Source organism: Beta vulgaris, chromosome 4, assembly GCF_026745355.1.
Source record: "Beta vulgaris subsp. vulgaris cultivar EL10 chromosome 4, EL10.2, whole genome shotgun sequence".
Taxonomy (NCBI): Eukaryota; Viridiplantae; Streptophyta; class Magnoliopsida; order Caryophyllales; family Amaranthaceae; genus Beta; species Beta vulgaris.
In genome coordinates, this window is record NC_079205.1 from 22,847,554 (window position 1) to 22,867,231 (window position 19,678).

Below are 19,678 nucleotides of genomic sequence, written 5' to 3' on the forward strand. Positions count from 1 at the left end.
ATAATTCAATAACTTTAGAGAAATTCTTAATGAACTTAAGAGAGTTTATAAATCAAAGTTTATAGTTTTCATACTATATATGAAATCATTTTAAATATTTACAAAATTACTTCAACTTAATTTTTATTAACTTAAACAATTTTTTTAAACATAGAAAACTAACTTTATGTTACTCGTTATTTTATTTTAGAAAAATTAGAAAGCTCTTATCAAGTTATAAAGGATTTAAGTCAATCAAAATATACTAACTTAATTTTTTTTAAAAATTACAATAAAACGTATAAAATATTTTTATCTATAAATTGAGTCCAAATTTCATATATTTTACCAAACTTTTTCCCAGCCTAATTTTCTAATTACTCTCTCCTACCTATATTACTTATACTAAGCCAATATTATGGATTTAAATAATCCTAATTATTTCAAACTAATCCAAACCACCCACAAAATTCACATCTCACTAAAATTTCATGTATGTATGTTTTTAAAATTTTCTATCTTATGTATGTGTTCCGTTTTTAATTTATAATGTCAAGTTAACGTAATTTAATTTAACGTAAGCTACTAATTTAATTTAACGTAAGCTAAATAACTTGTAACGTAATTTAATTTATCGTAATTAATTTAACGTAATCTAATTAGCTTTTATTAATTGAAATCGTCTATTTCATATAAAAATACAAGTAGAAGAGAGAATATTGTGGGGTTTGGTAAAAGTAGGAGAGAGAAATAGAAAAACCAAGTAAGACCAACCAAACTATTGTGAGAAAAAAAAGATGAGTTGGTGGGATTTTTAGTGGAATGTGAGGTGTAAGAAGAAGGAAATGAGATAGAAAGAAAAAAGGGAAATTCTCACTGGTGACCCCCTTTTTTTTACTTTTCTCAACAGTAACCCCCTTTGTTTTTTTATTTCCAATGGTAAGCCCAAGTTAATCACTGTTATCAATTGTAGGCTAATTATGTTTTTTTGCTATATTTGACGTTAAATCATGTGAGATTGCCTAACCATGGTTTATATTCACTGAGATTACTATTATACCCCTGCTTTAATTGAACCCCACCCAACCTCAATTCACTTGGATTATCACTTCAGTAGCGTATTCTTCACAATTTCTCTTATTCAAGATATATTCAAAAAAAAAAAAAAATCTAATGGCCTTCTAATGGCGGAAGGAGATTAAATGTGCAGGATTGGATTGAACTTCGAACTCTCACAAAAAAATCTTGGATTAATTTCGCATAATTGGAAGTGGTTTTTCATGTACTACAACAGTTGATTTGCGTTGTTGGAGTTTGAATTTCTCAAAATCTAAGGTTTCTCTCTTCATAAGTGTGGAAAAGGTATGATCTTTAATCATTTTTGAAGTTTTTACTCAGATATTTTGGGGTAATTAACATGAATTATGTGTAATCTTTTATACTCTGTTTAAATGGTTTTTATTTGATTGTCATTGCATGTTATTATGTTGGGGTAATTTTTGTTGAGTAATGTTTGAAATTGTGACATTATACTTACATCATGCTTTATGTAAATTGTGATGTTGTATTTGTTTTGTGTTTGATTGGTTTACCAGATGGCTGAAAAAATAGTGCTTAGGTTTCAGTATGTGGGTGATGATATTGACATTGTTGTGGATGATGTTGATAAAGTCAATCTTCTTGACCTTGTTGTGGAGTACATGAAAAGGAATTTATACTAATATATGAAAAGGCCTGTATAAACAAGAAACTGTGTCACGCGATGCTCTAGGGCGTAATATAGGTTTTGATACAAATACTAAAGTCCTAACCACTCGACTAAGTTGTATTTAGTATTATTATCATAAAATATTATATTAATAAATGAAATTTTTTCTTACCCGAACATAACCCGGACCTAATAACTAATTAGTGTTAGAAAACCAATATAATAAAAGTCAGATGTACCATATAATGACGTGTTTAAAATAATGTTGGATAAACGAAAAGAAAGTGTTTAGATTATTACGTAACACTAGGAGTATAGAATACTAATGGTTCAATATGGTTTGTGGTTAAATATACAAATTGAATTTTGTTATACTCAATTAATGTTGATAAAGTCAAAAATAAATAAATTAATTATATGGCTGGTAAACAACGTTTATAAATACTATTACTTTTTGGTTTTGAGCTAACTCAAACAAACTATTTAATTACAATTTAATATCACTAAACAAATACCTGATATATGTGTTTTTTGTTGTTCTTGATAAAAGTCCCTCTAAATCCCTAACTTTTTATTGGTTGTTTACCATGTTTGTCAATGTTGTCCTCGTTCTCCTTGTTTCCTTGATAAAATCATACAAAATTACAAACAAACAATGTTAGAGGTCAGAGGAGGAAGAGTTACCTGTACCAAAAATTAAATCAATGGAATTACCTGATTAATTTTTACCAAGAGTTTCTTAATCAATGTGTCTTATATGCATAGCTAAAAGAAGAGCAAGAAAATTATGTAAGAGGAGGAATGTTATGGATTAGAGAGGGGAAGAAGATATTGTTTCTATCGTGTTTTGTTGGTTTTTTTGGTTCTAAAGATTAATTTATAAAATGTACAGTTAACTGAGTAAGATCTGCAGAGGAAGAATTGAGGATTTACAGTTAATTGAAGGTTGGAAAGAGAAAGATGATGGAGAAGAGTGTTATGTTGGAACATTTTACGTCAATTAACTAGGGGGGGACACCAAAATATTGGAACCCTTATTTTACCCCAGATAATAGAGATACCCTAAACGGCAATCAACACCCTTCCTCGCTCTTACGGAATATTGGCGCTCGAATTGATCTTCAAACCTTGTTCCAGGTTCTTTTTCTTCCTTCTCTTCTCCCCTCAGACGAATCTGCTTGTTTAGGCGATCTGTTGTTGCGATGTGATATTTCAATTTTTGTGATTTTTAAGATCTACTTCATGCGATTTTATGCAATTGTTTAGATTGTTATTCTTTGTTTCATGAATTCAACTTCTTTTTTCTTATCTCATGTTTTTAGGGATAGTTTACATGTTCTAAACTTATGCTTCGAATTTTTGGCATAACTTCTTAATTCATGTTTATTTCGTTGAATCAAATGATATTAACTTTCATGTTACAATTTGTACATGCGCATATTTTTAAGCGATTATTGATTTATTCTTGTTTGTTTCATAAAATGAATTTTTGTGAGTGGAAATATGGAATGGATGACATGTTATCCTTTGGCCCTGGGCGGCTGCCCCTGGCTCAGGGACTAGCCTGGGTTTTTCTATTGATGGCTAGGCTAGTTGTTGTCTTGTTGATATCCTCCTAAAGCTAACTGGTTTTCTTTGACTTTAAGGAATTAAAAAGAGATACAATTTAGGGAAGCTAGCAAGTGATTTTTTTTGCTTTCCAGTGGTTTTATAAATTGGAGAGAAGATGTTTGAAATTGGCTAACTTTTGTGGAGAATATGATTCTCGATCTTTGTCTTGATAACAAATATGAGTAATGAGTGAGATAAACCATTTTTAAATATTTGTTCCTTGCTTGTGATGTAGGTAATTTTTGTGAACTGATTTTGCTGAGGGTTCTGATTAGGAAATCGCATACTAGAAATTTAAATTTGCATACACATTATATAAGTTGTTTCCTAGAGGTGGTGAGGGTTTGGTTCTTGCTTTACAGTTTGTCAAATTTATCCTGCTGACCAATCGTTTGTAACCAGTAGTGAGTGCATTCAATATGCACTTTGTGGCTTTTTTTTTTCAATTTGTTGGCACATTTTAGTTCTGTCCATATATACTAGTCACGGATGGCTAGTACATCAAGAACTATTGATAATATTGCTGTTGGAACCATATGGAAGATGTCCATATTATACTTGCAATATTTCTTATTTTTGGCATCAGAATTTCATCTTTGACTTTTGAAAACTGAGTTCTTTTTATATATGTACCTGGTAGCTCTATGTTGATATGAATGTAAGCTTTTGAAGAATTGCAGTTAGAATAATCTATGCCTGTAAACAAAGTTGGTGATGTGGACATAGTTCGTATTTCTTTGACCAAGGTCTTGTTGCAGGTTCAATTTCATAAACAACTTCTTGTTGCGAATGCCCAGTCTTTAGTAAGAAGTTATTGGTGTTTGAGAATTACATTGCACAACAACCAGGTAACTAAGATTTGGGTTTTCTCTTTACTCCCTTCTCAGGTTTGATTATGCTTGGTGTACAATCATCCGTCATGAGTTTTCTTGTCCTCTTGAACTTCTCTAGACCCTACTAGAAACAGAGGGAGTGAAGCTGTCAGAGATGGAAGCAAATGATTTGGTGTCACCTTCTCTCTCTTCTTCCTCCATCTCCATCCCCATGTACGCTTATTCATGTTTTCAACCTCAAGCACCAAAATTCTCAGAACATTCTCCAATGCTCAGACTTTGGAGGCCCCAGGCTCAAAGAAATCTACGAAATCAATGGTCCAAATTATCTTCCCTCAGACATCAATGGTATCCTTCTTCTACTTCTGGTCGGACCCATGCTACGTCTCTCGTTAATTCTTACCTTTCTTACAGGTATTCTTATTTCTCCACCTCTTAATACCTTTCTCAGAATTTTGTTGTTCATTGTCAAATTGTGGTCATTTCTTTTGCTAAAGTAATGGATGAATTCGATAATCTGATAGAAATGATGTTTCGTAAATAGCACTAATTTCTTCATGACATTCGTGAAATTTGCTAGTTTAGCATAAGATTAGTTTCTATGAACTAAAATGGCTAAATCCATTGAAATGAATAATATTGTATTTGCACACATCTAAACATCTTAAGAACATATAATGCCAATTTTACATACCTGATAATGTAGTTTCTTTTAATTGGTTAAAAAAAGTTTGCTATTATTTGAAATTGGGAGTGTGACAACCTCGTAGATGTCTATCTTTGGGGGTATCTCAATAAAGAATATACATACAAATTCTTCTGCCTTTTTGCAGTTTATCTTAACTCTTAATTGACGTCAGTTGCCTTTTATAAAGGCTGACATAAATGAGCGTAGGAATTACTAACCAAAGTAGTAATAGTGTCCCACTCTGTTTACCACTAGAAACAAGAATCAAATGAAAATTTTACTAACTAAGCAAGTCACCAACTGGCCTAGTGGTCTAGGAAGATAAACTAACCACTCTAGAAGCACCAATTATCACCTCCCTTGCATCAATGCTCTAAACGCAGCCAGAATTTGTCATGCTTAGCTTCGAAAAGCGACTTACTGAAGTATGTCTGCAGCTTGATCATTAGTGTGACAGTACTTCAGCTAATCAGCTTGATCTTTTCTTCAGAAACCAAACTTTGGACAAAGTGATGCCATATATCAATATGCTTTGTTCAGCTTTGTAAAGCTGGGTGGGTATTTTTTAATTGCCGTAGAAGTAGCAGACCTGTTGTCACAGAATGTTTGTTTCACCTTCTTGAACTTCACCAAAGTCAGCTAGTAGTCTTCTTAGCCAAACCGCCTGGCAAGCTGCTGTACAACAACATACTCAGCTTCGGAGGACGACAAAGCCACAATCTCTTGCCTCCTCGAACTATGAGAAGTAACACCTGAGCCAAGGGAGAAAACATAACCAGAAGTGCGTTCATGATCATCCAAAGTACCAACCCAATCACTGTCAGTGTACTCTTAACAATATCAATACATTAGACCGAATTCTATCATCAACAGTTGCAGCTGCATAATTGTCTTTGCACCCCCCAGATGATGCGAACTAGGACCCTGCATAAATTTTAAAATAAGCTCATCGAGTAGGCTATATCCGGTGTATTAGATAGGTAGTTCAAACAATCAGCCATACCTCTAAAGTCTAAAGAACCTTTCATTTACCTTTCCAGTACCATCTTCATCTCTTCGCTCATTGCATTATGCCATATGTCACACTCTTCGGCATCTTTATAATATTAAGGTCAGCAACATATAAAGCAAAACTACAAGTTTCATAACTCTCAGAGATTGACCAAACCTTCTTTAAAGTTTGGTCATATGCAGAGTTGTTATCAAGTTTTTTTGATCTGCTGCTATCTGGAGAGGCAGAATTTGACATGGTGCAGATAGTTGCCGGAGCATTATCGTTGCACTGGAAGTTGCAGGAGCTATATGTTCTTGTATCACTGGACTTCTGCCATCATCTGGAGAAACTTGAGGAGCTGCTTCTGGTTCTTTTTGCATCCCACTTCTCTTTTTCATTAAACTTGATATCCCTGCCAATATTGACTTTGCAACTCTCGGGTTATAAAACTTCTTTTTTGGAATTATAGCCAACAAAAATGCTCTTCATACATTTTTAGGCAAGCTGAGCACGAGAAGTACACCCAATTTTTTTTTTTTTAAGTGGCTTACCACTGGCTTCTTGCACGTCCATGCTTGATATGGTGTCTGATTCATGACAGCCTATGTAGGAGAGATGCTCAAAAGGTAAACAGATGTAGCAACCACTGATCCCCAAAATTCATTTGGAAGACCTTTTGATTCCAATATGCTTCGAGCCATTTCTTCTGCGGTTCAAATTTTCCGCTGTGCCACATCATTCTGTTGAGGCAGTCTTGGGGCTGTAAGCTCCCTTCAATTTTCACTTCCATTGATACAAAAATCAGTGAATTCGTTTGGAAGAAGGTAACCGAAGCTGTATAGCTTGTTGGGCTTATTCTATGATTTTTATTACTGATCTAGTGAAGGAAAAATGGCTTGCATATAGTTGGAGTTGCAGCTGATAAAATGATGATTTATGAGTTTATCTTGATGGAAAGACATCATCCTTGCCAATAGGGAATGTGGTGAATTTTTTTATGTGAATATATCTTCTGGAGAAATGTATCTGGACACATCTCTTATCTATGTATAAGACTAAATTTCAGCATTGGCTCACATGAAACTTTATTTTACAAGGTACTTGATTGAAATTTTGCTTTACGTAATGTTTGCTTGTGGAAGTGTGCCTTTTTCCTTTTCTTTTATTTCTATTGTTGATTAAATTTCTGTTTTTATGCAGATATATGGATGCTATGGATTTGGGTGTTCTAAGTGATATGCCCAATATACGAAAAAAGGCTTGTTCCAAATTGCTTAAGCAGCTGGTTAGTAGGATGAGTCTTATTTATTCTTGCTTTCATTTTTTAGCTAATTTGGTTTTTGCAATATTGAAATAGAAGGATTTTTCTTGCTGATAAGTGGAACTTCTCTAGTGAGAATTTCGCAATGTTACTTTGGTAATTTGGCTTGAGATATTTTTGGGTAATTACTAGTTATCGTAACTGACAATCAAGTCAGGAATAAAAAGTGAACAACATTTACAGTGGGACTTTTACTTGTGTCCTGTTACTAAGCTATATGCACGAAAGAAAAATGTGAGCAATGGCTCGTTTTAAAATAAAACATCATTACTATTTTATTTGATGTATTTCTAACTTCTTGACGAATCTTATATCAGGAGTTTGAACGCAACCAACTTTTATCTTCCTACAAGGCTATGGTATGTTTTTGAGACTGACATGTCAAAATTTCAAGAGAGCATATGTCAACCGAAATGCTATGAATGCTATTAATGTCTGGAAATTAACAGTTATTGTTGGATGACATAATTTGCAGGTTACTGCTGTTGTTGGTATGGAAAATTCAAGCAAATCAATGAGATGCTTCTTGAAAGCAACTGGTGGCAGCCCCTTTATACAGTTTTCAAAAAGTTCAGAGAATGGTGATGATACTGGAGATGGTGGAGGGGCTCCAGTTTTCACATATTTCTCCATCTCTGCATTTGGTATGTTGATAATCGTTAATTCTGCTATGCGAGTTTTAAATTTGAATGTTAACAACTCAATGTGTTAATTACTACTCCCCCCCGTCCCAAAATATAGTTCCCATTTTATTTTGCACAGTCTCCAAGACGTACCTTTGACCTATGATATCTTCTATTTCTTATTAGTAAAAAATATAAAAAGTTGATATTACGAATTTATACATTGAGACGAATCTAACAAGATCCCTCATGAATATGTTTTTTTTTGTACACATTAGTAAGAATATTTGGTCAAAGTTTTTAAAATTTGACTCCCAAAATAGAAATGAGAACTATATTTTGGGACGGAGGGAGTATTAATTATAAAAATAGCTTAGTTCTTGATAGTTGTCGCCATGGTAAAGTTTGGTAAATATATAATAGCTACACCACCTTCACCCCAAAATCCATCACCACCCTTAGAAATCATTTACCAACCACCGAGAAACCTCCCACCCCAAATCACCCATATCACCCACCGAGACAACCATCACCACCAAACAAGGGGTTAAGTGGGTGGTGGCTGGAAGGGGGGAGGCAGCCAACGAGGGAAATGGAGGTTGAAAGGAAGGGGGGGTGGTGGTGGTGGTGGTGGTTGTAAAGATATAAGATGGTGGTGGTGGTGAAATTTTAGGGTTCTGCTTAGATATGTTGAAACAAACAACATTATAAATCTGAGGGTTTTTATGTTTCCATTCTCCTTCTTTCCCTTTCTTAAACCCTTTTCTTTTTCCCGTTATAAACCAAATTACCCCTTATTACTTTTCTCCATGATTTTCTCTCTTACTACAACACCCCTTCTAGTACTTCAAAACACCCCACTACCTACGTCACACAAGCATTAACATTTCCCTTCTTTCCCTTGTCCTTTCTCAGGTAAGTTGTAAGTCCTTGGTATATGTGGGCTAAGGTGATTTATAGCATGATTATAGTTTATTTTTCTATATTTGAAGTTATGGGAATATTTGTCAAAAAGACACCATGGTCATGTCTCCCACTAAACAATTAAGGGTTGGCCATCTACATTATTGCCGGTAGGTTAGGTGGTGGAGTCAGATATGTTGCTTAGCCATCCTAATAGTTCATTTGTTAAAGAAAATGTGATGCATGAGAGGAGATTATGTCTTTTTTGATGGATCAACTTTTTCTTACAACTTGTTTACTTTCTTGTGATTCTTCTTCATAGATGGACTGTTGGAAGGACATATCGGAGATTTTAATGAATCGACTTTTTCATATAGATGTTTATTTTTACGCTTCTAGTGATTCTCCTTCATAGACAGAATGTTACAAGAACACCAATATGAGTCGTGTCTTTTGTATGACGTGTTGCACTCTCATAAGATGGTGCAGTATTATGAACAAGGAAAAATCTCGCAAATGCGGTCGTGATCACGGTAACATTTGTGTTATTGCGAAAGCGGTGTGTAACGGATGAATGGAATGAATCGCGGCCAACATGGCATCATTTTTGTCAAATAATTCATATTAATATGTTCTAACCTTATATGAGTTTAGCATATGAAGCATTGTTACAACATAATATAATCAAATCTATCACAATATCATGTTCGTCAGCTATACAAATAGTTCATAAAATATTTTTGGCCAATGTTCGAAAAGAACGAATGTAACGGGTATGGGGATGAAAAAAGTTATGACGCGGCGGGTTCTCATTACAGAATGGACAACGCGGCGAGAAGTATGGCGTTCCCTATCGGAATTTCGGGGAACGGCAAATCCAAAATATGTTATAGAACATAAGGAATGGGAGAGTTTTAATTCCGTGATCATGAAGGCCCATATATGCATGAATGATGAACTTATATGCATCAAGAATGATACCATTATGACCTCAGTAATTCTGATAAGTAACTCCTATATATGCGTATAAGTTACCCCAATTATGCATGTCAATAGCCCGCGTCACATTACGATTTAATTTTGTAATGCATCACATATACGAATTTGTGTTCTCATTATCATCCTATAAAAATCGGTGATTTATTAAAATATTATAACTTTATTTCTATGAGCACATTGGCTTATAAATGTGTCTTCTAATTGTCTAATGGTTAAGAATTGCTCTAGTCAATCACATTTTTAGCAAATAATGGGGCTGTTATTGCCTATGCAACTTCCAGTTTTATGTATCAATAGTTTTTCATTGTTTTTACTCTAATTGATCTTAGGCCAAGGAGTCAACCACTTGAGTACTCATCCATGGTCCTGTGCAAGCTGGTATTTAATATGGTATAAGATATTAGTGGGCTAGCATCTAATAATTAAGAATTGCTCTAATCAATCACATTTCAGCTTATGTTAGAGCTATTATAGCTATACTCCTATGCAACTCCCTGTGTTATGTATCATTAGTTCATCATCTTTTGTACTCTTTAATTGATTTCAGGCAATGGAGTCAACCATTTCAGTAATCTTCCACGGATTTGTGAAAGTTGGTTTCTTGCTATGGTATCAAATATCAATGGCAATAGCCCAATGACTCTGGCTGAGTGTTCAACTCCTTTAGCCAATATTTTAAGCAAATATTACTTCACTTACTTTTACCCTCGCATGAGAGGATATTCACTATTCTAGTTTGTAATGTCCAAGATAGAAAACAGTGCCCAACTCTCCGTATTATCTAGAAAAATAAAAAGAACGAAGGGAAATAGCTCACCTTTGCTTATCTATATTCCCATTATTGTTGCCATAAACTGTAAACTCCATATCTGACATTTGAATATAGTGGGGCTTATAAAGAGGGGGTATTTAAGACAAACACGATATGAATGTCTAATGTACCTTGTTTACACCTCAGAAAATTTGGTGTACTTTTCAGGTGAATTATTTTCATGTCTAAACGATATGACACTACTGCCTTTAATATGTCATAGTTTGATCCTTCATGGCTTCACCAATGGCTACATGCGTTTAATTGAGTTTGTGGATTAGAAAATAACTCATATCAGCTTTTGTTCCTTCTGCACAATCCAATTCCATGACCTCAGTGGTATTCAGAGAGATAGTCATGTTACTCTGTGCTTTTACTCAACTAGATATTGAGGTTTCACAAAAAATTGACTATCGCTGCTGACTGTCACACTAGCAGTATATGAGTTCACTAGATCTATACATTATGCCCTTAAACATTGTATGTTAATGTTTTCAATTCTCTTATAACTCTACATAATGCAGATGCAGCTCCCGTTTTTTCTAAATGAACTTGTCATGGTTGCCTTTCATAATTTTGACTGCCAATATGGGACGACATGTACATGCTTTTCGACTATGATGTTGTTCCATCTCTTTTAATCTTGTCATATCCTGATAAGTTTAATACTTTTGTAGAGAGTTTTGCTGCAGAGCTTGTCCAAATGTTCAAACAAGAACTTCTTTTAAAGGTAACTAGCAGATAATATAACATTGCACATGTTCAAGAGTTGTTCCTTCAACATTCTAACTTTTTTCAGCAGCGTTTGCTTGTAGTTGAGCTGCTTGCCAACATCTGTTTAGAAACAGAACAAGAATTCAATCAGTTTTCTTGGGCTGATGAACTTTATCATGGAGAAGCTGAGGACTTGAGCATGTGCAACTTGTACTCGAAAGATACCGATGAGCCATTTCTTCCCAAAGTAAGTGGTTGGAAATCGGAAACTTCTTATATGAGGTCTGAGAAAAATCCAGACCACAGCGTTTTACAGGTATGGTCGTATCAATTTTGATGTCTATAACAATCTTCGTGACGATCAACTCTGCTTAGTTTTCAAAGGTGCTAACCTGTTAGGCATGGTACCATTTGTTTTCTGTAAGCCTGAGCCTTTATGTTTGTAGCTGTACTGCTGTAGTCTGAAACATCAGTTTACCATGACTGATCCTATCTAAGCAATTCTCTCATGCATCTTCCCCTGTGGTTGAATTACTTCTGTGATTGTATCCATCAAGACCATCCTCGTGATTGTTGCTGCATCATTTTCTGATGTGGTTGATTAATCCATACTCTCATTTGCACCTTATGATTTACCCATGCACTATTTGGATACGGGATATATACACATCATCACCTTACTAGAGATTTTACACTAATTCTGTTATGTAATATTTTATTTACCATATAGTACTCTATTTTGATTCGGGAACCACATGTCTGCCACCTAATGCAACAAATTCTAAGCAAAAGCTGTTGAATGTAACAAATAACATCATACTACCCATGACAACCATTGGTATATTTCTGGTGTAAATTTTTTCCTTTGCTTGCCACTGCGAGCACTGAGCTCAAGGAGATTTGGTGTTGAAAGTAAAAATGTGATGGTCAACTTTTCTTTCCCTAACTCTCTCCCCCCCCCCCCCCTCATACTTCATGGATTGCTTCTAACGTTAATCTTGATGGTGTGACAGGTGTATCTCACAACGTGGCTTGCAGAGGTCAATATAGATTCATCGAGGTAAATTATAGTATTACAATAGATTTAGAAAGAATGGGCGGAAGTAAAACCAAAACTTTACCATCAAGATTATTCTTCTTCCAGTTGAGGACATGTATAGTGGGGTAGGGGGGTGTTGACCCAGGCAACTCCCCTTTTTTTGCTATATGATTAAGGGTACATTATTTCAAATAAAGAAGGAAATCTTGTACATGGAAAAAGCTGTTTTGATTTTCTAAAGTAACCCTTTGTTATAGTTAGATATAGTTCTGTGGGCATTATATCCAGAAATTCGTTAAACAACTGTTGTAATTAATTAAAAGAAAATGGAAATTTAATTTTTTTAAAAATAATATCTTTCCTGTCCACCGTGGTGCCTGTCCACCGCCCAGCCAACTGTCCACCTTCCTACAAACCACGGTCAAAACAATAGGCACTAGCATTGGTTCACATGAAAATTGACTTACATCAAAATAAACATAATTTGGAACACTAGAAGAACCCTTCTGTGAGGGGACTCAGACCAAACTGACAAGGGGGAGGATCACATTTTCTTTTGTGACCAACTTGAGGCCTTTACTACAACTTAGAATCAGGGATTGACGGGGGAGAATTCTTTCCTTGAAGGAGAATACTCTTTTGCTTTGTTGGAGTGAATACTTTGCTGAATGGAAGACGGGACTTCACATTGGCCTTAATAGAAGACATGTCTGTTCTAGGTTTCTTCAAGGGCTTGGTGGAAACAATTATGTCGTTTAGTAGACCTAAAACACCTCTTAATGCTTGGAGGATTTAAGACCTAGAATATCTTGGACCATTGCTTCTGCTTGGACTTGGACTTGGACCTCTGTATTCTTTTTGCTAAATAAGATGGGGAAATTGATGGGCTGATTGAACTTTGTGGAGGGTAATCTTTCTGATTCACGAGCTTTCCTTCCACTTCAACCTTTCTTGTCATGGCTGGGACCTCTATCAAATTTGGGTTCTCATGTATTGTTTCTTGCTTTCTACGATCTTCATTCAATGTCTTCTTCTGGTTGCGCACACCTTGCATTACCAAAACTGATCCTGTGTTGTAATTGATATGAGTTATCGTTCGTCCTTGAGAAATTAATCTATAATCCTTCTTGGGGTCATCATATTAGAACCCGACCTTTTACGGTGACACAATTGAATGGGCTGTGCCAAAATATTGTTTTTCCCTGAGGATATCCCCTCTTCATTGTCTTGACCTATGCAAGTCATTAGGATTAACATATGAATATCCATCCCCTCATTGGTACAGACATCCACATCCATCAAATTGGGGTTGAGACCCTTGGTCTTGTGTTTTCAATCTTGTCTAACTGACATCGTGCAATTTTTCTATTACACTACTTGTTTCACCCATCAGCCACCACTGTTTACAAAATTTCCCCTAGTGTATTTCCTCGGTTGGCTTAATCTCTTGCCTAGACCAGATTGATGTATTGTCTCCCTCCTGTTGCTCAGACAGTTCTTTACTTTGTCTAGTTGTATGGCCACTTCTTTATTGATAGCCACCTTCAAGTCCCAAAAAGCCAATTCATTTCTACCCAACTCAATTGCAGCCATAGTCTCCTAAACAAGGCTTTTAACTCTTTCTTTTAACTCTTCTAAATCCCTAACAAGAGCTAGATCACCCTTGGGATCCTTCGATTTTAAATTAGGCGATAAACTCCTCGTCCTCCTCTGTAAGGTTATCTCCCCCAGTAAGGATTGGGTCAATTTCCCCTCTACCTTACTATAAATCTCCAAGGAAAAAATTATACTCTAGAAGAAATATCTAATACTACTTACAATAACTTCAGTACTACCAACCGAAATGACTGGAAAACAGAAAAAAAAAAGCACTTTGAACTTACAGATCAGTATAGAATTATGGATAGGGAGGCTTGCCGTCTACCAGGGATGCCGGAGTCGCTGGCGAGCTCCTAAGCTTATGGGTCGGTTGGATTTAGCAGCTTCGCAGTCTTTCTCTGTTCCCTTTTTTCGGTTGCTTCTGGGCCAAATTGTAGTTTTTATCCTGCTCTTATTGATTATCTTGCGTGCAACTAATAGAATGTTTCTTACCAGGGTGGAAGAGATATTTGTCACTGTAGGAGGGGAACTACGAACGACCCTTTCCTAATCTTTCTTGATACTGTCATATGTAGGTACTATGTTCAAAGTGTAATTCATAGGGTCATATCTTAGTGGTTTGTTTGATTGAGATTTCTAGAAAGTTGGAGGCTTCGGACAAGTATGGGGGCTAGTATTCTTCTGTGTGTAATCTTTATTTTTCCCTTACCATATTCTAATACTACCTTTTGAGTGTCAACTAATTCATCGAAGTATTCGAATTTATTTGTTATAGTAATACTAGCCATTAATCTCGTGTAAGTACGCGAGAACTTTTTATTCAATCAGGTTATATTTAGTTCACCTGAAATCTTCTGATCTGATTTGATCTGAACTTATCTGATTTAATCTGTAAGATCTTATCTTTTATAAAATATATTATTATTATTATTATTATTATTATTATTATTATTATTATTATTATTATTATTATTATTATTATTATTATTATTATTATTATTATTATTATATAATTACTTTGTAATTCATTATTAGGCAATACATTATAAGATCTTATCTATAATATTACTATTATTATCATTTTATTTCTATTACAACTTTTATTATTAATAATAATAATTATTATCATTATTATAATAAGAACAATAATTATAATCATAATAATAATTATTAGTAAAAATAATTATATAACTCAAGTCATTAATTTATAAGAGCACTTATAAAATGTTTCACACTTTTCCTTGAAAAACAATGTTTTACACTTGAGGAGTTGACAGACTCAACTCTTTTTTTTTCATATAAAATAAAATAAGATAAACAAACAACTATGACTTGCACAAGAAAGAAATGGATAGCGTGCAACTTCAAATACCTAGAGAGATTTGGAATTCAAATTTGTATCTCGCACTTAGTTTATTTTGAAATGTAATCCGAACTTAGTAGTTTTGTTGTCATGAATTTGAACTATCATATTTTATATATTTCTTATTTTTGCGCCAATCTTATGTTCTTAATACGTGGTTTTTAATTTTCTATTATTTAATAACCACAAAATAACTTAAAATAATTATAATAATGACATTTATAATAATAACAACGAGACTAATAATAATTACCAATATTAATAATTAATAAGTACAACAACAATAATAATAATCATTTTGAACAAATGTACTAGTAAATAATAGTCATGAGTTTTTAAATATAAGAATGATATGATATGAATTTACCTGATCTGATATGATATGATCTGAACTGATCTGATCTGAACTGATCTGATATGATCTGAAATAAGCAAAAATAAGGTGAACTGAACATAGTCTCAATATATTTATATTGCAACTTTATTTAACGCATACTTATAGTGATAATGATAATGTCGCCCTTTCACTCTCCGAGAATATGGGGAACCTGCATCTTCATGCAATGACACATCACTCTCTAAAACCCCATCTCCTTCTAAACCTCCCCTCAAAAATCCTATTATGATTCTTCTGATGGGCCTTTGCCTCACAAAATCCATTCTACAAAATCTTATGGGCCTTTCGAGCCTTTGCCACACAAGACATCACCCCCTGTACTTATTCAATTCCCATATCAAACAGTTTCAATTCCCTCTATAGGCCCAATCAGATTTCTTCAACCTCTACCTCATATGGGCCTTTGTTTCCCTCGGGGTTTGAAACAACATTTCCCTTCATTTAAAATCTGCCCATGAAAAGAAATAGGCCATGAAAAATATTAAAAACTTGCTCGTCGAAACATAAGTCGTGAAATTCCAATTCCTTCCTAATCTCTACCTCATCCCTCCCCAATCTACTCTCCACCATTGAATTCATCCTCCTCCAACCCTCCCATCTCCATAAAGTTGAAGATACGAGCAAGCTTGTTGAGAACTCAAAACTAGTTGTGATGACCCTCTTTTAAAACTTCATAATATAGTCATCACAATTTTGATCAAACCAAAGAGAATCAAATTTCTTCAGTTTCCTCATCTCACCAAAGTACAAAATCAATGAAAGCCATTTTTGGAATATTAGAGGAATTAGTGCTAGAATTAAAGGCAACACTCTCCATAAACTCATCACTTTTCATCACCCATATTTTGTATTTATGCATGAAACAACGCTCGAAGGGATTAATAAAAGGACTTTGAGGTCCATCTGGGCAGATGATAATATTAACTATGTTCTCAACTCGTCAATCGGGAATTCTGGAGGTCGAATCTGTATATGGAAAACTAACATTGAGTTGGTCTCACTGGTTCCACCATCCCTCACAATTTTGATTGTATTATCATCAATATATACAATCCTTGCTCGATTGAGGCAAGGGCGGTGGGATGGAGATAATAGATTATTGCTTTGCTGAAAATCACCCTTGTCTTATCATTCGAGATCATAATGAAGTCCTCAGCCCATCCGATAGAGGTAGCCAGATTGTGTCCTCACAAGGAACAAATGAATTTCATCAATTCATCCATAACTTGGGCATGGTCGAGATCTCAGCCACCAATGGTCATTTTACTTGGTTTCGTGGCCAGTCCAAAAGTAAATTGGACCGCCTTTTGATCCAACCGGATTGGTTATCAATCTTTCCATCTTTGAGTATGTCTATTCGGAAGAGAAGTATCTTAAACCATTATCGCATTCTCGTCTGCTCCCTTCTTAATGATTGGGACGCTAAACCATTTCACTTCCTCAACTGCTGGCTTTTCGTCCCCATTGCATGAAAGTAATTAAAGAAGCCTGTAATAAATCCAATGATCTAACTTTTCCAGTGAAATTAAGATTCACCAAAGAAGAGACAAAAAAAATGGAATATTAGTTAGTTTGGCTTTATTGATGAAAATATCAAACTCCTCGAGGGTAAGATTAATCACTTTGATCAAATTTCAAATTCTTGTTTTTTAAGTGCTAAAGAATTGTAGGAAAGGAAGGATGTTCGGTTGGATCTATGGACTTGGCTAAGACGACGTGAAGCGTATTGGGCACAAATTTCTAGGGCAAGATGGATTAAATAAGGTGATCGCAACACCAAGTATTTCCACACTCTTGCTTCAATAAGGAGATGACGAAAACGAATTGAGAGTATTGTTATGGATGGTGTCACTAACTATAAACGTGAAGATATAAAACTTGAAGTTGATTCATATTCCAAAGCATCTTCAAGGAGAATACTCAGTGCACCCTATTTTTGACAACTTGGGGTTTAAGAAACTCATTAAAGAGGACTATTCTTTTCTTATTGCGCCCTTATCACACGTTGAGATTAAAGCTATTGTAGATTCTTACGACTCCCAAAAGGCATTGAGCCCGGATGATTTCAGTTTCAAGTTTATTGAAAGTTCATGGGATGTGATCAAAGTTGATATCTATAACATTGTTGAAGATTTTCGATCTTCTTATCGCCTTCCTCGAGGAAGTAACAATGCTTTCATTGCACTTATTCCGAAAATCAACAACCCTACAAGTTTCAAGGACATTAGGCCGATAAGTATGGTTGGGGCCGTATGTAAAATTGCTACTAAACTCTTGGTGAGACATTTGCAAGCGGTGATGAACAATCTCATTAGTTCCTTCCAATCATCATTCATCAAGGGTCGCCAAATTCACGATGGAGCACTTATAGCTAGTGAATTGGTTAATTCTTGCAAGAAGTCGAAAGAAAAAGTGGTTGTCTTTTGAAGCTTGATTTCCACAAGGCTTTTTTTATTGTATTTCTTGGAGTTATTTGGATTGGATGTTATCTTCAATGGCTTTTCCATCCCGTTGGTGAAAGTGGATTAAAACTTGTGATATGTCGGCTTCGCCGTGGGTTCTCATTAATGGCTTTCCAACTTCACCATTGAAACTTCAGCGGGGTCTTCATCAAGGGGAGACCCTCTCTCCCCCTTTCCTTTCAACCTTGCGGCTAAACTCTTAACCTCTTGATTCAAAAGGCTTTCTCATTGCAGCGTTGAAAGGGACTAGAGATTTCTAAAGGTGGTATGTAGCTCGTTCACTTACAATACGCAGATGATACTATCATTTTTTGCCCTCAAAACTTGGAGTATCTTATGAATGCCAAGAGAACTTTGATTCTTTTTCAAATTGCTTCGGTTTTTCAAGTCAATTTTCACAAAAGCTCAATTTTAGGCTTGAATTTGGAGCCTTCTTGGCTTGAATTTGCAGTAGCCTCATTATAATGCAAAATAAGGTTTTTTCCCTTCCTCTACCTCGGTTTACCCATCAGTGGATGCTCCTCTCGTTTTAATAGGGATCTTGTCTTAGATGTAATGAATAGAAAATTGGCTACACGGAAGGGGAAGATGTTATTTGTCGGGGGCCGCATCACTCTTAGTAAGGCCTCTCTATCGAATCTCCCACTATATTACATGTCTTTCTTCCCCATCCCAAAAGGGATCATTGCTAAGATATGTAAACTTCAATGCCAAAATTTTTTGGTGTAATGATCGGGATAAAATTTCACTTCGACCAGTCTCTTAGAGCTTAATTGAATTGCCGAAAGCTCTTTGAAGCCTAGGTGTGGGGAATCTCCTACGCCAGAATATGTCTCTACTCTTCAAGTGATTGTGGAGGTATCTCAATGAATCTAATGCGCTATGGCGGAAAGTAATACAATCCAAGTATGGGTACTCATCTTCTACCTCTTTGCTCCCGACCTCTTAATCCCATCAAAATGCGAGCCTTGGAAAAAAATTTACTCAACTATTCTTCTTCACCCTGTCCCAAAAGGTCTTGCTCAATCCAAAGTTCTAAAATGGGTGGGAAATGGTGCTTCAACATTTTTGTTTGAAGTGACTTATGGGTAGGTTCATCCCCTCCGAAAAGCATTTGTCCTCACATGTCTCTTTTGTCTATTAGCCCATAACCACTACATCATCAATGGGCTTTTGGGATGGTTTCATTTGGTGGTGGAGTCTCTTAAGCCTCGAGATACTGTTGTACTCGAGTCACTCCATCTTTTGAATCAAGTATCTCTTGATTATTCTTGTCACGACAAGTTCGTATGTTAAATGGATAAATCTGGATCTTTTTATGTTAAATCTTTCACGTGCAAATTGGATAAAACTTCAGCTTAGTAATCTCATGCAAATTTCAAGAAGGTTTGGAGGGGTTTGTTTCCACACAATATTGAAGTCTTCGTTGGTTTTCTCTTTTCGGGAAGCTCAACACTAGAGCTAAGTTATCAAGAATTAGTTTGATCCCTATCTCGAAAGCTTTATATATCTTCTATCATCGTCAAATTGAAATGGAGAATCATCTTCTCCTCCGTTGCTTTTTTGCCTAAGAAATATGGTCATGGTGGCTATCATTCTGGAATTTGAAATAGGTCATGCCTTCCAGTTTAAAG

The 19,678-nt window shown here is 35.2% G+C and overlaps 1 protein-coding gene across 6 annotated transcripts; it reads left to right on the forward strand.

Moving 5' to 3' along the window:
• The first annotated feature begins 1,176 nt into the window (after window positions 1-1,176).
• Window positions 1,177-14,665, forward strand: LOC104907579 (uncharacterized). 6 transcript variants are annotated; one of them, XM_048642947.2, is made up of 11 exons: window positions 1,177-1,341; window positions 2,580-2,824; window positions 4,057-4,146; window positions 4,250-4,545; window positions 7,014-7,098; window positions 7,452-7,493; window positions 7,610-7,778; window positions 11,148-11,200; window positions 11,273-11,500; window positions 12,198-12,244; window positions 14,318-14,665. In XM_048642947.2, exons 4-11 carry the CDS (start codon window positions 4,286-4,288, stop codon window positions 14,370-14,372), a joined length of 939 nt encoding a protein of 312 aa, XP_048498904.1. In that variant the 5' UTR covers window positions 1,177-1,341; window positions 2,580-2,824; window positions 4,057-4,146; window positions 4,250-4,285; the 3' UTR covers window positions 14,373-14,665. The 6 variants fall into 6 exon arrangements, with proteins under 6 accessions (XP_048498904.1, XP_048498905.1, XP_048498902.1 ...); XM_048642948.2 differs by lacking the exon at window positions 1,177-1,341 and having other exon boundaries at window positions 2,182-2,824; window positions 11,273-11,431; XM_048642945.2 differs by lacking the exon at window positions 1,177-1,341 and having other exon boundaries at window positions 2,186-2,824.
• The last annotated feature ends 5,013 nt before the right edge of the window (window positions 14,666-19,678 follow it).